Source organism: Zosterops lateralis (assembly GCF_965231275.1).
Source record: "Zosterops lateralis genome assembly, chromosome: 2".
Classification (NCBI taxonomy): domain Eukaryota; kingdom Metazoa; phylum Chordata; class Aves; order Passeriformes; family Zosteropidae; genus Zosterops; species Zosterops lateralis.
The window spans coordinates 72,814,732-72,833,933 of record NC_139763.1 but is presented as its reverse complement, the minus strand read 5'-3'; the positions used below and the strand labels follow the sequence as shown (position 1 = coordinate 72,833,933).

At 43.2% G+C, this 19,202-nt stretch overlaps 2 protein-coding genes across 4 annotated transcripts in view; both read right to left on the bottom strand.

Annotated features, from left to right (window-relative positions):
* ZDHHC20 (zDHHC palmitoyltransferase 20) overlaps positions 1-3,719 on the bottom strand; it is a 46,001-nt gene extending 42,282 nt beyond the window's left edge. For 2 of the 3 annotated variants that reach the window (XM_083884821.1, XM_083884820.1), the window contains exon 1: positions 2,654-2,783. In XM_083884821.1, the coding sequence (XP_083740947.1) occupies positions 2,654-2,771 (118 nt within the window). In that variant the 5' untranslated portion in view covers positions 2,772-2,783. Of the gene's footprint in view, positions 1-2,653; positions 2,784-3,672 lie in introns of those variants that run through there. The other variant, XM_083884822.1, reaches the window with a different exon arrangement.
* Positions 3,720-12,330: 8,611 nt separating this feature from the next.
* The window catches only part of MICU2 (mitochondrial calcium uptake 2), a gene marked incomplete at its 5' end in the record, with an annotated part of 132,093 nt that continues 125,221 nt past the window's right edge, over positions 12,331-19,202 (bottom strand). Inside the window, 4 exons of the mRNA XM_083855242.1 lie at positions 12,331-13,091; positions 13,387-13,544; positions 15,003-15,111; positions 15,393-15,564. Of these exons, the coding sequence (XP_083711368.1) occupies positions 12,987-13,091; positions 13,387-13,544; positions 15,003-15,111; positions 15,393-15,564 (544 nt within the window). The remainder of the gene's footprint in view (positions 13,092-13,386; positions 13,545-15,002; positions 15,112-15,392; positions 15,565-19,202) is intronic.

Below are 19,202 nucleotides of genomic sequence, written 5' to 3'. Positions count from 1 at the left end.
AGTGTGTAAGTGTTATAATTTAGGGTTGCAGAAGAGGCAATACCCAGTAAACACATACTAGGGGTGAATTACAGAGAAGCCTGCGTCCATCAGACACCACAAGACATTGAGCAATATGTGAGCACCCCAGCAGAGGAGGGTGGGGCAAGCAGCACAGAGAAGCAAAACTGAAAGGAAAAGGGGTGAGGTGATGAAAGCAGCAGCCCCAACTTTTCCATCTTCTACCTTATGATCCTACACTAAGCCTGGCTGCCCGCTTCATCTACTAAGGGAATGAATATACTTTCAACCTTTAATAAATGACCAAGGACTAAAGGAAAACAACCAAACCAGGAAGAAGTAATAACTGGGGAAATAAAGGCTTTCCCTCTTCCTGTTTCCTTGTTGGCATCACATCTCAACAGTTACTGATTTCTTTTTTAAGAATAAACTTCAAAAAAACACTGGTGTCTGTGGGGTTTCAAATTCTCCTTTACTCAGTATTTACTCAAAATTTCCTATTGTGTCTCCTCTTTTCTAAAGCTCCCTTTCCTCCATCTCTCTTTCCTTCAGGAGGCACAGCTGTGCTGGAGGCACATCCCTGCTCCTCTTCACAGTACACAGTGCTGGCCTTCCCAAAACAAACAGAACACAGGGAGCACCAGCAGAAGGAAAACATACCTGCCAAGACAAACAGAAAATCCTGTATTTTGCTATAAAACCTCTCAATCCTGGTTTGAACTCAACCGCAGAGTGAAAACACACAAAGAACAAAAACCCCACAACACCAGAAAGACCCAAACACAAAATCCCTTTCCTCTCCCTTGGTGAGATGACTTTTTCTCAAGAGTGTAAACAAAATTCAACAGATTAAATATACACAAACAACAAAAACCTCCAAACTCAGAACAGAAAAAACTCACAAGACAAATAAAATTCTTGGTCATAGAACATGATTTAGACAAGTAACACCTGAATATTCAGTGACAGAAGTCAATAAATGCTTTGCTTATTAAGTGAAGCTTTTTCTTAAAAGCCTGTAGTGCAGACATTAATAGAGCTGATTCGTGAGCAAAAAGTGCCAGTCTTCCAGAAACCGGACTTAGATATGCAAAAGCTCTTGCATTAACAGGAACCAATCCTCTCAATAATTTTCACACAAACGAAACCTTAATGAACTCAGAAGAGCTCTTTGCAGCCTCTCTATGTCCACGATGGAGAAATCATTCACCAGCACCTAGTCCTGACCCTGTGATCAAGACACAAAGCTGGGACTCAGAGTTTGAGGCTCTGTTCGCAGTTCAGGCAGAGACCACCTGTGCGACCCTGGGCAAGTCTCTTAATCCCTGAGGTTTTGTTCTTTGTTTAAGAATAGCCCTAATCTGCCTTTTGTCATACTAATTAGACTGTAGTGGGTACAGAAAACCTGTAAAATGTGAGTCTGTAACCTCACACAGCCCCTTTCAGGGCTACTGTTACAGCTACCCATGTGCCAGACCTCCAGCAGACTGACTCAAATTTGTTTTCAAATGTTTACAGTTTTAAGCGTGATTTCCCAGAAAACCTATTTATTCACATAGACAACTGAACAATAATAATTTGTCAAGTTTGGATACACTGACATATTTGCAACAATATCATGTCAGCATTTCATGTAGTACCCCAACAAGCATTATTTTACAGCTATGTCTCAGCTATTTAAAGTTCAAATAACATCTTTGCCAGTGGTTCATGCTCCGGTCCAGATCTCCAAATACAAAAAGGCTGTGAAATAACCTCAGCGTACAGAAAAGTTATCCAAAATACTAAGTCATCACAGAAAAAACCGAACTGATAATTGCTAATGGAAGGCTGTCTATACCAGTTTACCCAGAAATAAAACACATGCAAACATTTCTTTCTAGCTAGGGATATAAGAGCATGTGGTTTACACAAACAGCAAGCAGTACCAGGACCTACAGATACTAGACAGACCTTTATATAGCTTAAAATAGTACTTTCGAGGTTCTTCTTCATTTCAGTTTCCTTACTTAAACACGCCAAATGCTCAATAACCCATTCCTCAGTTTTCCTATGCTGCTTCCAAGTTTCAGCGAGTCTGATGATCCTGCACATCCCGGCTCCCCTCCATCCACCCCGCCGCCTCCCGAGCTGAACTCTCCTCCTGGAGACACCGAAGGGTAAATATCGCCCTGACCGACATCGGCCCCGAGTCAGATTTATATAAAGACGAATCCTCGTCCAGAAAGCCTGGATACGGCCTGACAAAGCCCCGTAAGCCCCAAATCCTTTCCCCAGCCCGCTTAACTTGGATGTTTCCAGCCTCATAATGCTCCAACAGCACCGGGCTGATGAATGAAACGGAGGGAGGGGAACCCCCTGTACACCCTTAAAGGAATTATCTGATACATCAGACGGATGAACAGCAGTAAAATAGAGGGGAAACTCCTCAGGAGGAGACACGAGGGGCTGGAGAAGTCGCTGTCCCCAGAGGGAGCACCCCGGGCCTCCTTTCCCCCCTCCGAGCCCGCCTGAGGCACCTGAGGGCGGGGGACAACAGGTAAACCCGGCCGGGGGCAGCCAGGGAGGGTCTCCTTCCGCCGCCCCAGAGAGAGCCCGGGGCAGCGCGGGGAGAGGAGGGTCCTGCCCGCCCCGACCCCCCCGCTGCACTCACACACACACAGCTCCACCACGTAGGCGTAGTAGGACCAGGCCACGACCAGGGCGATGAAGGCCACGGGCACCCAGGCCAGCACCTTCTGGCAGCACTTGAGGACGTGGGACGGCGCCATCTTCCCTGCCGGGCACGGCGGCGGCGCTGCGAGGGGCGGGCGGGAGGGAAGAGAGCGGCGGCTGCGGCTCCGGCCGCGCTGCGGAGCCGGGCCCGGCTGGGCTGGGCGGACCGCAGGGGCGGGGAGGGGCGGCCCCAGCCCGGCCACCGCCTCCTGCCCGGGCGCCGAGCGCCTCCCGGGATCCGGGATGGGGAGGGATGGTGGAAGGGACCCTCCGGAGAGCAGCCGGGCCGGCCCCTCCCCACAGCGCGGTCACCTCAGGGGAGAGACGCGGGAACGCGCCCAGGGGGGTTTGGCATCTCTGCAGACAGGGAGACCCTATGGTCTGCCCGGGCAGCCTGTGCCAAGGCTCTGCCCACCCTCCAAGGAAAGCGCACCCTCATGTTGAGGGGAAACTTCTCGTGGTTTAGTTTATGGCCCCTGCTCCTCGTCCTGTCATTGGGCACCACTGGAAAGGGCCTGGCGCCATCCCCTTGGCACCGGCCTGGGAGATATCTATATTTATATATTTTATATTTTTTTATATTTTTATATTCCTATTCATATGCATTTATGTGATTGACGAGATTCCAGCTCAGTCTTCTCCTCTCCAGACTAAACAGAGCAGCTCCTGGGGTCTCTCCTCCTAAGGGAGATGCTCCACATCCTCAACCATCCTTGTGGTTCTCCACCGGACCCTCTCCAGTAGCAATTGTCTCTCTGGTCCCGAGGAGCCGGGACGGGACCCAGCACTGCACACGCGGCCCCAGTGGGGCTCACTGCTGGGGGGATCCCTTCCCTCCGCCTGTGCCCACATTCTCCCCGATCCATCCTTCCCCGTGCCCCCCGGGCCCGCCGCCCTCCGCCTCCCTCTTGCCGTCTGGGGCGGGATCCTCCTCCTGGCATAAATCTGCTCTCAAACCTCCAGGCTTTGCTCTTTCCCGCGGTGCTGGCCGGGCACCTGAAATCTTCAGCCTTTCTCTGGCGTTCCTGTGGGTGGGGTGTCGGGGTCGGAACGGCCCCGCCGTGACAAAAACCCCCGTCTCCCTCTCCTGCCCAGCCACAGGGGCCCGCGCCGGGAGCGCCTCCCCGGCCCTCAGGGGCTCCGCGGCGCTCCCGCGCCACCTGGCGGCGGCGAGAGGGGCTGCCCCAGCCGAGGGAAATGGAACAGATAGACAGCATCCATAGGGAACAGATAGACAGCATCCATAGGGAACAGACAGCATCCTATCCATAGGGGACAGACAGCATCCATAGGGAACAGATAGCATCCATAAGGAACAGATAGCATCCATAGGGGACAAACAGCATCCATAGGGAACAGACAGCATCCATAGGGTACAGACAGCATCCATAGGGTACAGACAGCATGCCATCCATAGGGAACAGACAGCATCCGTAGGGAACAGACAGCATCCATAGGGTACAGACAGCATGCCATCCATAGGGAACAGACAGCATCCGTAGGGAACAGACAGCATCCATAGGGGACAGACAGAACCGCATCCATAGGGAACAGACAGCATCCATAGGGAACAGAACCGCATCCATAGGGAACAGACAGCATCCACAGGGGACAGACAGCATTGCATTCATAGGAAACAGACAGCATCCATAGGATACAGACAGCATCCATAGGGAATAGACAGCATGCATAGGGGACAGACAGCATTGCATCCATGGGGAACAGACAGCATCCATAGGGAACAGACAGCATCCCATCCATAGTGTACAGACAGCATCCACAGGGTGCAGATGGCATCCATAGGGTGAGGGGTGAGGCTGGATCAGCTCAGAAGAGTGCACTGAAAGGTCTGAACACAACAGGACTGGGAGGGCCAGTGCCCCGTAGTCCCTGTGAGCCCCTGGAGCTGGTGCAGGGGTAGCAGCAGTGAGATTGCCTTGGCAGGACAGGGGCAGTTGCTACAGCCTTGCCTGTTCACAGAATCACAGAATCATCGACGTTGGAAGAGACCTTCAACATAACTGTCAACCCACCATCACCATAACTGCATAAGCCCCACCTTTGGAAGAGTCCAAGGCCAAGCTGGATGGGGCCATGAGCAACCTGGTCTAGTGGAAGGTGTCTGCCCATGGCAAAAGGGTTGAAACTAAATGATCTTTAAGATCCTTTCCAACCCAAACCACTCTGTGATCCTCTGAACAGCTAACAGGGAGGGGACACTCTGCCCAAATGCCCAAGACACAGCCTCTCTGTGTGTGGGAATGTGTGTGTGTGTGTTCATCTGCGTATCAGAGCAGAGGAATGAAGCAGCAACCTGTAGCCCTGATGTACAGAGCAGGGAGATGTGCCCAGGGATCATGGAAAGATGAGGATCAGTCTGGGATCAACTCTAGCTATGGGCATGCCTGTGCACACTGTGTATGGGAGCAGGATGAGGACAGCAGGGAAGGGGATTGCAAGACTGTATGCAGTAATACAAGGGCTGAAAAAGAAAGGGACTGCAGGAGAGGGGGAGAGCTGGTGTAAGAACTTGGTGTGGCCCATTCCTAACAGAGAGCTGTAAGGCAAGGGAGGAGTGACTGGTTATATGGACAACATCTTGGTAATGGGGTCTAGTCACTCTGACAAGGAATGCTTACAAGGATGGAGCAGTTTGGATTTAATGTGAACTAGGACAGTCTTGGTCTGATGTGCTGGTTAGCACATCAGGGATATAGTTAAAATTCCTCTAACCTTCATTACTTGTGGCACCTGGGGACATGCTTGAGTGGTGAAGGCGGCAGTGCTGGGTTAGCAATTGGATTTGATGAACTTAGAGGTCTTTTCCAATCTTAATGACTCCATGATTCTGTTTCTTAATGGTGTCAAAGCATGTCACAACTGATGGCACATGGTTTACCTCAAGATCTCATGGGACTGTTAATTTAACACTTGGCTTCAAGGCAACAGGAAAAGATTTAAATTCTTGGTGTTGAAATATTTGTTAATAATGCTTTTAGAAGTACCTGATTTTACCTTAGTTTGATAGTTCTATGTGCTTTTAATAATTTAATCACTGTGTTAGTTTCTTAGTACTGTATTCAGTGAAGAGACACTGTTCTTCCAAGCCTTCAGGAATCTAAGGAGAAGGGACCTGGACATGGGAAGCAAAGTTCCAAACAACTTTTACCAAGCATGTACTGTGTGCAGCTGGTTGTTACTGTGCATTGACCATCCTCTTGGCTGTGCTTCCACAAGCTTTCCTGACAAAATCCCATGACCCTTCACAATAAGCACAATTCCTAACATGAAGACTAAGGAGCACAGCCATGAATAAAAAGGCTTAGCCATGTTGGATCCCCTCACGTCTTCCCTAGTATAGTGAACTGTTTGCTAAGTTCACTATGCTAGGGAAGACGTGAGGGGATCCAACATGATCTTCCCTATCCCAGTCTTCCCTGTTGATGCTGACTCCAATTTCACCCATAGAGGTATCAGTGGAGCCATGTGTGTGGTGACATGCCCTTCCTTCAGCAAGTCCATACTGAGCTGCAGGAACAGCCACCATGTGTGGTTTGGATGGAATCTGAGGCTGGCAAAGCTGGAAGCTGTGACACTGCTGGTATTTCGGTTCTGGGTCAGACAGATGCCTTGGGTAGGATGGAAGGCCAGTGGCTGCAGCATAAACCTTGGACAGGACAAACTATTTTTGACCAGCTACTATCCAGCAACATCTCTGTGCAGCATTTCCATGACAGGAACTGAAGTGAGACTAAATTAAACAAGGACAACACCAAGGTTGTGAGGTGGCAGAGAGGGACAATTTATCTCCAGACAGTGCCACCCACTGAGGAGTTCTGCTGCACAAGAAGCCCCTTGGCACAGCTGGCAGGAACTATCATCTTCCACTTCTGAAGGCCACCTGGGATGTCTCTACAAGGACTCCTTGAGAAGAAATCAGCTCCTTGAATAGAAGCCAAGCAGGATGGAAGGAAGCTCTGCTAGGAATTGCTGAGCACCTGTTTGGCTGCAAATCCTAGCAGTGCAGGTTGCGCAAACTTCGCTGCCTCATTTGTAGGGAGGGACAAGAAATGACATTTGGAGCAGACTCTGGGAAGCTGAACAACAACTCAGAATGCCATGTTGTGGGAATAGCTGCTAACTACACTCTCACTGGATGCCATGACTATCAAATATTGAAAAAAAAAAGAGGCATCTCCTGTCCATTTTCACATCACACCTCCACTTCTGGCTGCCCACCTGCTTTAGCCACATTAAAAAATGTGTAAGAGAAGTTAAACATTTCCCTTTGCAGCCTCAGCAACAATTAGGGTCTGTTGTAGCCTTCCAGATGTTTGTGGGTCTGAGAGCAAGGTATTGCAAACACTCCTGTTACTCAGAATTTCTCTAATTTACTATTTAGATCTTATAATTAGCAACAATTTAATCTCCATTTTGCTTCTGTATATTTCCCTCTCAAAGTAGCTCATCTTACACTTAAATTCCAGGAGCATGCAATCCCCAGGCAGAAGCAATCCAACCTCTTAGATGGAGACTGATGCAAAATCATAATTTGTCTCATTTATTCCTTGTAATATGTGACAAATCAATTTTTTGGAGGCTTTGCATTCCTGATGTACACATAAAACCAACTGAGATTACATAAAGCATTTGCTCTTCACATTCTAGTACAGATCATGTAATCTTGTACACCAACTACCTGTGATTAGTAGCCCTTGTTTGCATTGGATCAAATTTATAAATTGTGAGGATGCATTTTTGGTCAAACATAATTTAAAAACCCCTAATTTCAGCCATATTGATTTAGTCCTTGCTTACCTAGGATCCTTTTGTTCAGTGATACTCATATTTCCTAAATTTTTAATTTACTCTAATTGCTTTCTGTTTCTTCTAGTATCATTGTTTCTTTTAACTGTAGGACTTATAATTTAATTAGTCTCCTTTCTAAAGATTAGTGGCAAAGCATCATATTTTGGTGTCCTTTTGTTTCAATAGTGAATGTGATCTTCTACCCTGTGACTCATCTGCCATTGCTCTAGGAATTACCTTCTGTACATTATTTAAGTGATGTACACTGTTTTCAGTAATGTTTGCTCATTCCAATAGTATCAGTTTCAAAGTAGATTAAAACACAGTAAGAGGCCACGTAATTTAAAACAAAAAAATCTGTATCTTGAAAAAAGAAGAAAAATTTAAAACACTTCATTGAAAAGTCTTAAATTAAAACAATTTGTGTTCTTTGGGGTGATTTAGAGCTACCAGTTGCTCCATGGGCTAACATTAAAACTGACAAATTTTCTCCTAAAGCAGTGGACCTGAGGCATAGTGTTGTGGTAGAACACCTCTGTAGAACATCCTTTTGATGGGAAAGTGCTCGTGGCATTCACAAAATACAGGTTTAGTCCAGCAAGGCTCATCTTCTGTGCTCCCTTTGCAGTCCATGGAGCCCATGCAGGCCAGGCCCTTCAAGGAAGTTTCAGAGCAGTGAGCTTGCATCTGAAATCCCATGAGAAAAACTCCCACACATCCCTCTGAATTACCTATGGAATATTCCTCCTCCCAGCTTTTCAAATCTGCACATCTGAAATCTGGCCAACACAAACCCAGTCATGAACAGTGAGTGCTCTGCAAGGTGTTGTGTCCATTCTCCCACAGCCTGATGCTGTTCATGTCCATGTCCAGCACTTGCTCAGCCTGGAAAGGCAGGCCAGCCTTAGGCCAGAGGCAGAAGAGAAGCATATAATCATTTAAAAAACACTTGCAAGATCATCGAGTCCAGCCATTAATCCAGCACTGCCATGTGTACCACCACTAAACCATGTTCCCAAGTGCCACATCTACACATCTTTTCAACACCTCCAGGGATGGTGACACAACTGCCTCCATGGGCAGCCTATTCCAGTGCTTGACAACCCTTTACCTGAAGTATATTTCCCTAGTATCCAATCTAAACTCACAAGGGGCACACAGGTGAGGAAAAACACGGCCTTTTACTCCTTAGGGCACGAGGTGGTGTGGCTTAGCCCATGCAGGTGGGAGAGTGCTGAGCAGGCTCCCTGTGTGCAGGAGCAACAGCCAGGCTGCAAGCAGAGCTCTGAGCTAGGGCACTTCAGTTAATGAACTGGAAACATTATTAACTAAGCCAACATCAGCCTAATGGGAAATCTGTCTCCACATATGTTGTATGATTATTATTATTATTATTATTGAACCAACTAGGAATTGTTTAATAAACAAAGCCAACAGGAAACATTCAAATACATGAGTGAAGAGATGCATATTTTTGCTGATTAATTTTGTGTGTGCTCAAGTCTTTCATGCTTTCTGTTCTGCAAAGGGCTTTAGGCTTCTTGTTGGGGTGACATCTTCAGCTTCTGTAAGAGGACCTTCTGTGCCCAGCTGAGCACCTGAAGAGGGTGTCTACATCTGCCATGTTCATCTTCACGCTTTCTTTGTGACCAACTGCATTACAGGAGCTGTTTGGGGCAACTTAGATCTCACTAATAATGACCACAAGATCATTTGGGCATGTATTTTCTGTTTAGAATGACTGAAGGTTTTTTTCTGCATTGGAGTGGTTTCCTGACCCAGCTGTGACTATTTTAGAGGAAAAATTAAAACTGAAGGTATGAGGCATGCTTGCCCTCTCCTGTGAGAACTCTGGCATGAGAAGAAAATGGTATTTTTAAATTTTGATGTACACTTATCAATCAATTTCTATGTTTTAGTCAAAGTATGGTCAATATACCTGAATTTTATACTTCCTCTAAGCAACAGGGTTGTTCCCATTCTTGCCCTTTATTGGGCAATGATCCTTTTTTTGTTCTATGCACTGAACATGTGAAGTGCCACAACACCACAGTCCATGGCCTGGTTGTTTGTCTGCTATGCAGAACATGAACTCTTCATTGTTGCCTGTTTTGTTAAAACCTGTCAACTTGGTTTGAATCCAGAGGGACTTTTGCTTTTAGAAAGAGGCTTGTACAAACTGAGACACCAGAATTAATTTCTAGAAACAACCAATGAGTTTCTGTTACTTCTAGGATATTACACTGCATTTTTGGTTTTCCTTCCTTTGGAAATAAAGAATAAATGGTTCTTAGACATCATCTTAAAGTAAACAAACAAAGAAATGTAGGAAGTGTTATTATGGGAAAACAACAACTAAAATTCTGTAAAGGAGTTATATGCTGTAAGTGACTGCACTTGATTTTGTGTATGTTATATCAATTTTTGAGACTTCTGCAATGTCCAATGTGTTCATCTTTTTTCCATGTAAAATTCAGATGCAATGTGGTAGATTTAAAAAAAATCAATTTTATTAGGTTTTCTATATATTTCTGTTCAGAAGAAGAGTTCCTAATGTTAAAACAAGTCACAACTAATATGTTTAGATTGGTAGCTAGCACACACCTTAATTGAATTGTGTTGAGTAACGCTCATAGACAAGCTGCAAATACCATACAGTGACTAAAAGGAATTAAACATCAAACACTTAAAATATAATGAATTACTTAAAACCCAAGGTTTATCTAAATACATATATATATCTTTCAATCTCATATAGTAAAAATGAGGAATTATTTTAAGACTGTTTTATAAAGCATCTTAGTTGACGAATAATAGTAAACTTAGAAATTAAACATAGAGTTTGATTCTTCAAGCCTGATGGACAAGTCAGGCCTTTAAAGGAGTTCCTTCCTGGCTGCACTTTCAGGATAACTTCTGAAAATGATTCATAATTCTATTTTAATTTCCAATAAATCATTTTTAAAAAAATATAGACACAAAATTCATATAAAACCCAAGAATATATCTTTGCTTTTCCTCTGAACTTGACACCAATGCTTTTGCTGAAAAATAAAACTTGAAATCCCTGAAAGCAGATACTGCTGATTGCACAAACCCAGACAGAAATGAGCACTGAGAAATTAAACTTCTAGATACACCAAAGCTAAGTGAGTTGATTTTTCCAAAAGAAAACCAAAGAGTTTGTAAGAAGGAAGTAATTAGTAAACAAAACAAACCATAAAAGCAATAAAAAACATTATAAACCTCTTAACTTCACACTGAATAAAATGTTAGGGAATAATTTCCACTCCAAAGTAAAAATGATTTGCCAAAATATTAACAGCAACAATTAAAAGGCAGCCTTGCATTAAAGCCAGAGCTGGCACAAAGAATATTTTGGGTGAACAGACATACACTTCTGTGCCATGGAAGCTCTTTTTCAATAGTGTCATTTTTTTTTTTTAATTCAGTGAAGTGCAGCTGGCAGTGGTATTGTGGTGCCAGTCCCACTGCCCCACCTTTGCTTCCACCACCAGAAGTAACAAACAATTTCCAAACACACAAAGTAAACCAGCCACCTGCTATCCTGCTGCTCACACAGCACTGCATGAGCTCAGTGTGAGGGGAGGAGACTGAGGCAGTCACTGCATTTGGATTCTTTCCACATGGTTAATTTAATTTGGATTTTTTCCTGTGGGAAAATGGATTCTTGATGGTCATTGGTGCCTGATCTTCCAGACAGTCTCAGGACATTGCCACAGGCATGGTCTTGTTCTGGGTGCATGTCCATGACAGGGCAAATAGACAAATTTTCTCTTTAACACTTCAGATTAAAGCTCCAGTCTGAGGCCATGAGGGAAGAGTTGCTTTGCTGGCCTCTCACTGTGTTCCCTAGGAGAGATCACTATGCCAAGGCTTGGGCACTAGGACTTGTCCTCAGCACAAATGTGACAGCTACTGACACATCAAACACATTCTCAGTATTCCTTAGGTGGGACCTTTAGGGTTTCCCAATGCATTCTCTCCTGTCCCTGCACCACAGGAGAGCTGCCCTGACGTCTTATCTAGCATGGAAATTTCCCCTCTTCTCATAAAACCCAAAGAAATGACAACCAAGCACTACATGTTGAGCTTATTTACAACTTTGAGGCAAACACAGCTGTTGTCATACAAAAAATGGATGGCTATTACCTCACTGAGAGGTGAGATTGTTTTACTATTTTTCTTGAGATATTTCCCTAATTCATGTTTTGAGTCTATCATCTTTACTAGCACAAACCTGTCCTAAAAGGTTAATCTTTCAACCCAGCCAAGACAAGTCAGACAACTGAGGGGGGGAGAGAGGAAGAACCTTGACAGCTTTACAGAGAAGTCTCTCTCCTATATATCATGGCCAACCAGGAAGAGTGATCTGGACCTGGCTGTTGGCTCCTGGGATTGTAAGAAAGACAAAACGTGTAATGTGCCCACCTGTGTATGCAGAGATGCACCTTATGTTATTGCTAAAAAATGTTCATCTGTAATTTCTAAGTGTTAGTCTAGATTTGTTCCTCCTTTTAAGTGTTTAAGATCTTAGGTCTAACTTTGCATTTGGAGTGATAAATATTTGTATTTGTTTTTTTATTGGACATATTACCTCAACAATGGCTTATTATAACCTCAAATTCCTGAGATACTTCAGGTTTTCCTATCACAACCTTTAGTATGATAAAACAACTACCTGTTATGCATTCACCCTCTGCAATACAATTAAAGCAAAATAGTTGTGAGTCAAATTGTAGCTACTCCTGTATTTGATAGAATGAGGATTTTTTCTTCTCATTTATACTATGTGGAAGAGGTCTGAGACACTCAATGCACACTCACTGATCAATTTACAACTTTTAAACCCTGCATCAAGCCTATCAGTCTTGTATTTCCAGTTTAATATTAACACCATGAAGGTAGACAAACCAGATATCCACACAGGAACTGGTGGAATCAAGCACCAGGAGCACATCCCCATAACGAGGTGTGAATTTTCCTTTTTGATTTAGGATAACTTGGTTTAAAATGTGTTGTGCAAGTGATTTTGCCTTGTGGACCTCTGCCCTAGCTGGATAACGAGAGTTGCTGTGTTAGTGGCTGAGATGATGTCCACTCCTTTAACAGGAGATGGTACTGCTGTGATGTTCCTGCCTGGGGCCATTATTCAATGCTGTTTGTGCTGTATCCTACAGTGCAGGGTCAGACTCCACAGAGCAGTAAACAGCACTATTCCCCAGAACAAGAGTACTTCTGTCTGGAGGTCAAAAGCAATGCTAATTCTGTAAACCAAGCTGATTGCACTGGAACAATTATAAAATTATTGCATTAGAGTCTGGGTTAATTAAACTTTAACTATAGCTAAAAAAGAGCATTTTTGATCTAGTTATTATGTAAACAGGACAGAAAAACTCCCCTAAAGAAAAACCACTTAAGCAAAAGAAAAATGGACTGCTTTAAAAAGGACTTTTCCCAGTTTGCTTCCACAGTTCTTTGACTTCTTTTATGCTTTCTTTTTTCACACACTTCCAGAAACCGTGAATGCCCTGCTGCTGCGGTACCTGTTAATAAAGTTAAAGTGTGTTTAGCATTTACACAAAAAAGACTCCTATTCCCATATTGTATAAAGACTGTAAAGCAACATATATAATGTTGTGCTGCTGCTTCCATAGTTCACATGTGTAATAACAAGTTCTTAGTGGCAGCACTCCTCTGATTCATATGTGGTAAGTACTACCCAATTTAAAATATGTGTCTTTTTCTATTCATTAACTCTACCTGTGTTTCTACAAGCATTTACAAGAGAGTTGTAGCAATCATCTGTGGTATTTACAAACAATTAAGTTAGCTTGTTACCCTCAAACCTCGATGAATTCGGTTCCTTAGGACTCCAAGAAACTCGCTGTGGCTGAGGCAGTCATCTCCATCTAGATCAAAAATCTTGAAGATGGTATCCAAAACATTATCTGACAGGTCTTGTCCTGTTGCCACCTTCACTGCTCTCTTGAACTCAGCTAATCAAGACATAATATTACATCACAGGTGACTGAACTTGCAAAGAAAATGGAAAACTTATAAATAGCAGGATTCTGTCCAATTTACAATGGCTTGTGGGTATCCTTACTGGAGAATTGGGATGTGTAAACCAGTAAACTATTAAGAGGCCTTAGTTCATGTGTTCTTGAGCTTGCTTCTTCTTTTGTAACACTATCTTTATTATTTTTATTATAATATCAGAAATACAATATAATATAATATAGACAAAGAATACAGGAGAGAATTATCATATAGGCATGTAACAACCATGAGTTACCTCAGCAGCTGACTGCTTTCAGTTTTACATGATTACAGTGGGGTTCAGTGCATAAACATGGCGGTAATGAAAGTCACAAGTTGTAAATCCCTCAGTTTTCTTTGGTTCAAATCCCATCCAAACATCCATCTTTCAAGAATATGTATTTCTCTTTCAGTCTTCTCACATCTCTCATCTTTTTTCACATGAGCCCATCAAATATTAATTTTAATGAATGTTAACACCTCCTCACATTTCCTTAGGAACTTTTTATGTTGCTATTTTGAAATAACTCACGAGACTTGTCCTAAGTCAACATATAACAACTAAGTAACAACCTCATGATTAAAACAAAAAGCATTTGTATGTCCATAAAACTTTTGATGGATTGCTCCTCTTTCTCCTATATGGGAAGGAAGCAACTCCCCTCCCCGAAATCTTTGTTTTAAACTGCACTTTACAACATTGTTTCTTTTTGATAGACATAATTGCAGAACACATCCTCTGCAGCACAGGGAGGACATGGAGTGAGTCCAGAGGAGAGTCACAAAAATTATGTGATAATTTTTGGGATGGAGCACCTTTTCAGTGAAGAAAGGCCAAGGGAGTTTGGGTTGTTCAGCCCGGAGAAGAGATACCTCCAGGCAGACTTTATTGTGGACTTTCACTTTCAAGGGAGCTTATGAGAAAGAGAGTTTTTACCAAGGTCTGTAGTGACAGGACAAGCAAAATGCTTTCAAACTGAAAAAGGGCAGATTTAGACTGGATATAAGGAAGAAACTGTACAAAGTTGTGGCTGTCTCATCATTGAAAGTGCTCAAGGTCTGGTTGGGTGGGGATTTGAGCAACCTGATCCAGTGACAGAGTTCCTGCCTATGGCAGAGGGTTTGGAAAAATGACCTTTAAAGGTCCTTTCCAACCCAAACCATTTTATGATTATGCTTTAGTCTGCTGTGATTAATCCACATATGACAGCACATTAGAATTTTTAAATGAAAACATTTTGGAAACTTTATATTATTATTTTTTTATGAAATAGAACTAAGTCCAAATATATAGCAGTATAATATTTTTGGACTTGACTGTGGTACTTTGGGATAACTCATTTACATTAATTCCATAATTAAAATGATTTTTTTTTCCTTTTAATAAACCCTTACGAAAGGTGTACAGCACTTACCCCGCTTAACAGGACGATTTGCTACAGTAAACATCTGCATGGCAATAGAAAAGTCTTCCAGATTATTTGTAAACTTGCAGAAAGTCTTGAATTCTTCCAAACTGATGTTCTAGAGTATCAAAGAATTCAGAGGATATATAATGAATACACATTCAAATCCCAATTATTCTGTGTCATTAAATCTGGTGGGACTTAATGTTTAGGTGTGACTGACTACTCGTTGATATTTGTATTTCTCAGCTGGCCAGTTATCATTGCTCTTACTTGTATTCAATTCAAGGGCTGCAATAATTCATCTGGCAACTGGTTACCTTATCAGATAACTACATTCAAATGAAAACCTGTGCATACAAAGGAGGAAACAGGACAAAGCATACTTTGGGTACCAACCTCTCCTGCTTCGATTCTGTCTTTCACATTCTGCCAGTAAATTTCATTGTTTTCCTCATCAGTGAAGTAGAGCAACCATGCCGCAAAGTCTTCTTTTCTCATGACGCTCAAACCCTTTGAAAACTTTATGAATTCCATTTCTTGGACTTCCGTTTGCAGGTTTTCCATGAATCTAAATGTAAACAGATATTATCCACCACTTGATACTTCCATCCCTGTATCACCACTACTACCTTAGCTACTGAGTGCAGCAGACACCAGCTCTGAGCCAGAGAGACTTTGGACAGTGTTGTTTAAATTATCCCCGCTGGTTTCATTTTCCCGGGGCTGGCGGGTGTTTCCAGGGCTGCATTTCCACAAGGACACCAGCAGGGCGCGCTCTCGGCCCGCAGAACTTGGGGAGGCACTGGACTCTCGGTTTTACTCTTAAAAGCGCAGATAAGGAGATAAAAGAATCGGTAAGGCAGCAACATAATGAATGAATGAATGAATTAAAAAAGGACATGGTAACTGAAGGCCTGACGCATGATTTATGAGATTTCATATTAATAGTAGAGGAATGACAAGATTGCAAAGTGCCTAAAAAGCTGAGGCCGTAATAATCACAAAGGTGAAAGAGGAAACTTGAAATCGTTGCTGTAGGAGAAGATGACTGAAAGTATCAAAGATTAGAACTACATACAGAGGTTTGGGGAATCAGTTCTGTGCTCACTAGAGGATAGATTAGAGAGGATTACAATTGATTTGTACAGAGTTCAGAAGAGCACAGAAAATGTTGCAGGGATTTGGGAAGGTAAGAAGAGAGCTGCCTGAAAAAGCAAAGAGTCAACATCAAGGTTTTTAGGAGACACACATTCTTTTGGGAAAGAAAGAAAAAAGTATTACAAGAAGCAAGTAATAACCTGCAGGTACAGGGCTGTAATTGTGAGTTGTAGCTTCATGTTGCCCCAGCTTGGTCTACATGGCTAGTATTAATTTTGAAAAAGTTAACACAGACAATATGGAGTGATCCATTTGATATTTTCCACTTCAGAAATGGGGCAATCCAAAAACAAGTGGTGATTTTTAAATAAAGGCTAAAACCAGTGGTGCTTGCCAGAATCCCCTCCGTATTTCTGAAGAACCCTGCTTTATTGAGTTGCAGAAATTATTGACAGGAGGGAATGAAATACTCCTATACTGGTACAAAGCAATTAGCTGGAGGAGAGGAGAGCTAAGGGTCTGTGTAGCCAGTATCAGCAGAGGCTCATTTGCTCATCAGTGTTTGCCTGGCCTCACTGGGTTTGAATTCTTTCCCTTGAAACTACAGCATTTGAGTTCACACAGCTATCTTTAGTTCTTTAATGAGATCACTTGGACAATTAGTAGCTTGAAGCTCTGTGAAGTCTATAAGGGGTTAGCTAAAGACTGCTGCTGCAGCATAAGCTCTCTCTTGTATTTTTCCCTCTAACAGGCAGAGCTGCACATCCAAGTAAAGGGCCAACAAATGCTTCACAGCTCAGGACATGCAGGTAATGAAAGCCTGATAGTGGAGGTGAATTTAAGTTTCAGGCTAGGGCTGAATTAGGGTAATACTGAGAATAGGTACAAAATGCTATCACATTTTTTATGTGCCTTTTTCTGGTCTAGTAAAGGGGATTCTACAGTATAGCCAAACACTAAGTTATTTCTCCACAGTCCAGCTTAATACCTGACACACTTTCAATTCCCTTGGCTCTCCCTCTCAGAAGTGGATGAAACACCAAAGGACCAGGTAGTGCAACCAGTGTGACTGGGAAGGCCCCTCTGTTGTGCAGACTGGTGAGAGCTGCCTTGCACAGCAAGCAAACCACTCTTCTGTTGTCAGGCCCAGCTCCTGTGTTTGTAACTCACGAGGAGATGCTGCCTCTGGCCAGCACCACAGCCAGCGTGTGCCAGGGACACCAGCTCCATGGGCTGGCACAAACAGCCCTGCTGCACCCACAGCCCTCAAGAGTCTCCCCAGGTCTTGGGAAGGTGCAGAGGGAGAGGACAGCATGGACCTGGCACGCAGACCAGGCCTGGAGTCAGCCCAACAGAGACTGAGTAGGGCCACTTGGCTGCATTTTGAGAGTGGCCATCACAGGCAGGGAGGAGATGGTATCTGGGATGTATGGTTTGTAATTGGCTGGAAAACACAGCCAAGACTGTGCAGAACAATTTCTTTGACAGTAGTTTCCAACTCATGTAATATCTGGTCTGGAGGAGAAGTTGCTGAAAATGAGGTCACTTACAGCAATATGCCTAAAACTTGGATGCAGGGAAATGAGACAATGTGTTTTATTTTCTTGGGCTTTTATCTATGAAAGGTGGACACATTTTACAACAGACTTAAGGTCTTGAGACTTGAGCTATTTATCTTGGGGAGCAAGCTCTCGGTCATTTGCTTTACTGGTTGCTAGCCACAGGCATAGAAACAGATTCTTCCACCTTTTCTGAATATTACATTTCTTTAAGCAGACACGCCTTGGTGACCTGCACTCTAGCCACACCCAATAAAGGCAGGAAAGCTGAAAGATCAATCATTCCTACATGATGTGGAAGGACCCCACCAAGCTGCACACATCAGCCTGCTGAAAGGGACAGCAAAGCCAGAGCAGACAGTGAAGGGTTTGGCTGCTGCATTTTCAGTGTGTTCTTGTTTCTGTGCCCTCTTCTAATTGAAGTTCATTTCAACTTGTAGGCTTGCTCCTGGCAAGCCAGAGTGGGAAGATTTCCTGCCATATCAAATCCTACTTGGAGAAGTAGCTGAAATGTGCAATTTAAAATTTATGTGATAGTTTCCCATATTACAAAAATTAAAATACTATGAATCATCACATCAGCATTCTAGGTCACTCTTATTCCCAGATGTGAGAGTTAAAAATCTTAATGAGTTTTTAAGTGAAAGTTATTAAAAGTTATTAAAAATAACTTTCTGGTTAGGAAGTAAAACTTGATAGATAAATGTCAAGATACCACTAGGGATACTTGCTTTTGTATCTTCTGGATCACACTGCAAGGAGTTTCAGCTGTGAAGTCCTCAAAATGTATCCAGATATCAGGAAAAACAAGCACAGGAATGAAATTCCTGCTCTCCCAAAGTCAGTGGGATCTTGGCTGGGGACTTTGTAGGGAGTCAGAATTCAAGTACAGGAACAGGATTCTGATTATAGATATGCTCTACAACTAAAAAATGATTACACTGGGAATACTCTTACGTTAATAGTAGGTTGAAAAAAAGAAAGCTCTTAAGTTTCCAAGCAACAAAAAGGAGAGGTAACCCATAAATTTTTAAGATGGGGAAAAGGCTAGGAACAGAGAGCACTTTCTTTAAGACAGCCCACTTTATCCACACTCTCTAAAACACCCACGTTGAAGGCCAATGGCCAAATTTGTTATCGTGTTACGACAGCATCCAGAAACCTTATCAGGATTTATCCCTCATTTTGTAATGTGCTCTACTAAAGAAAGAGGGAGTCTCCCAAGGCTTTTGGCAACTCAGCTTTAGTAGTGTTAATCCACCACAAAAAGAAGTGAAAATGTAATAAAAGAGGGGAGACCTCAGGAATGCAGCTAGTCCCCCTCCAAGTGGAGAAGTGCTAGCATTGTATTCTTTATGGCACACAAAGAAGTAGATTGAAAAACTAAAGGAAATGTTAGGGAAAGATTTTTTTCCACCTCTTGACCTGAACTGTCTGTGCAGAGCTTTAACACTCTTAATACAGAACTGACCAGTTCCTGTTGCACTGATTTATAGGAAGGAAATCTAACAACAAAGATAGTGGTGGATATACCACCCCAGCATTTGTA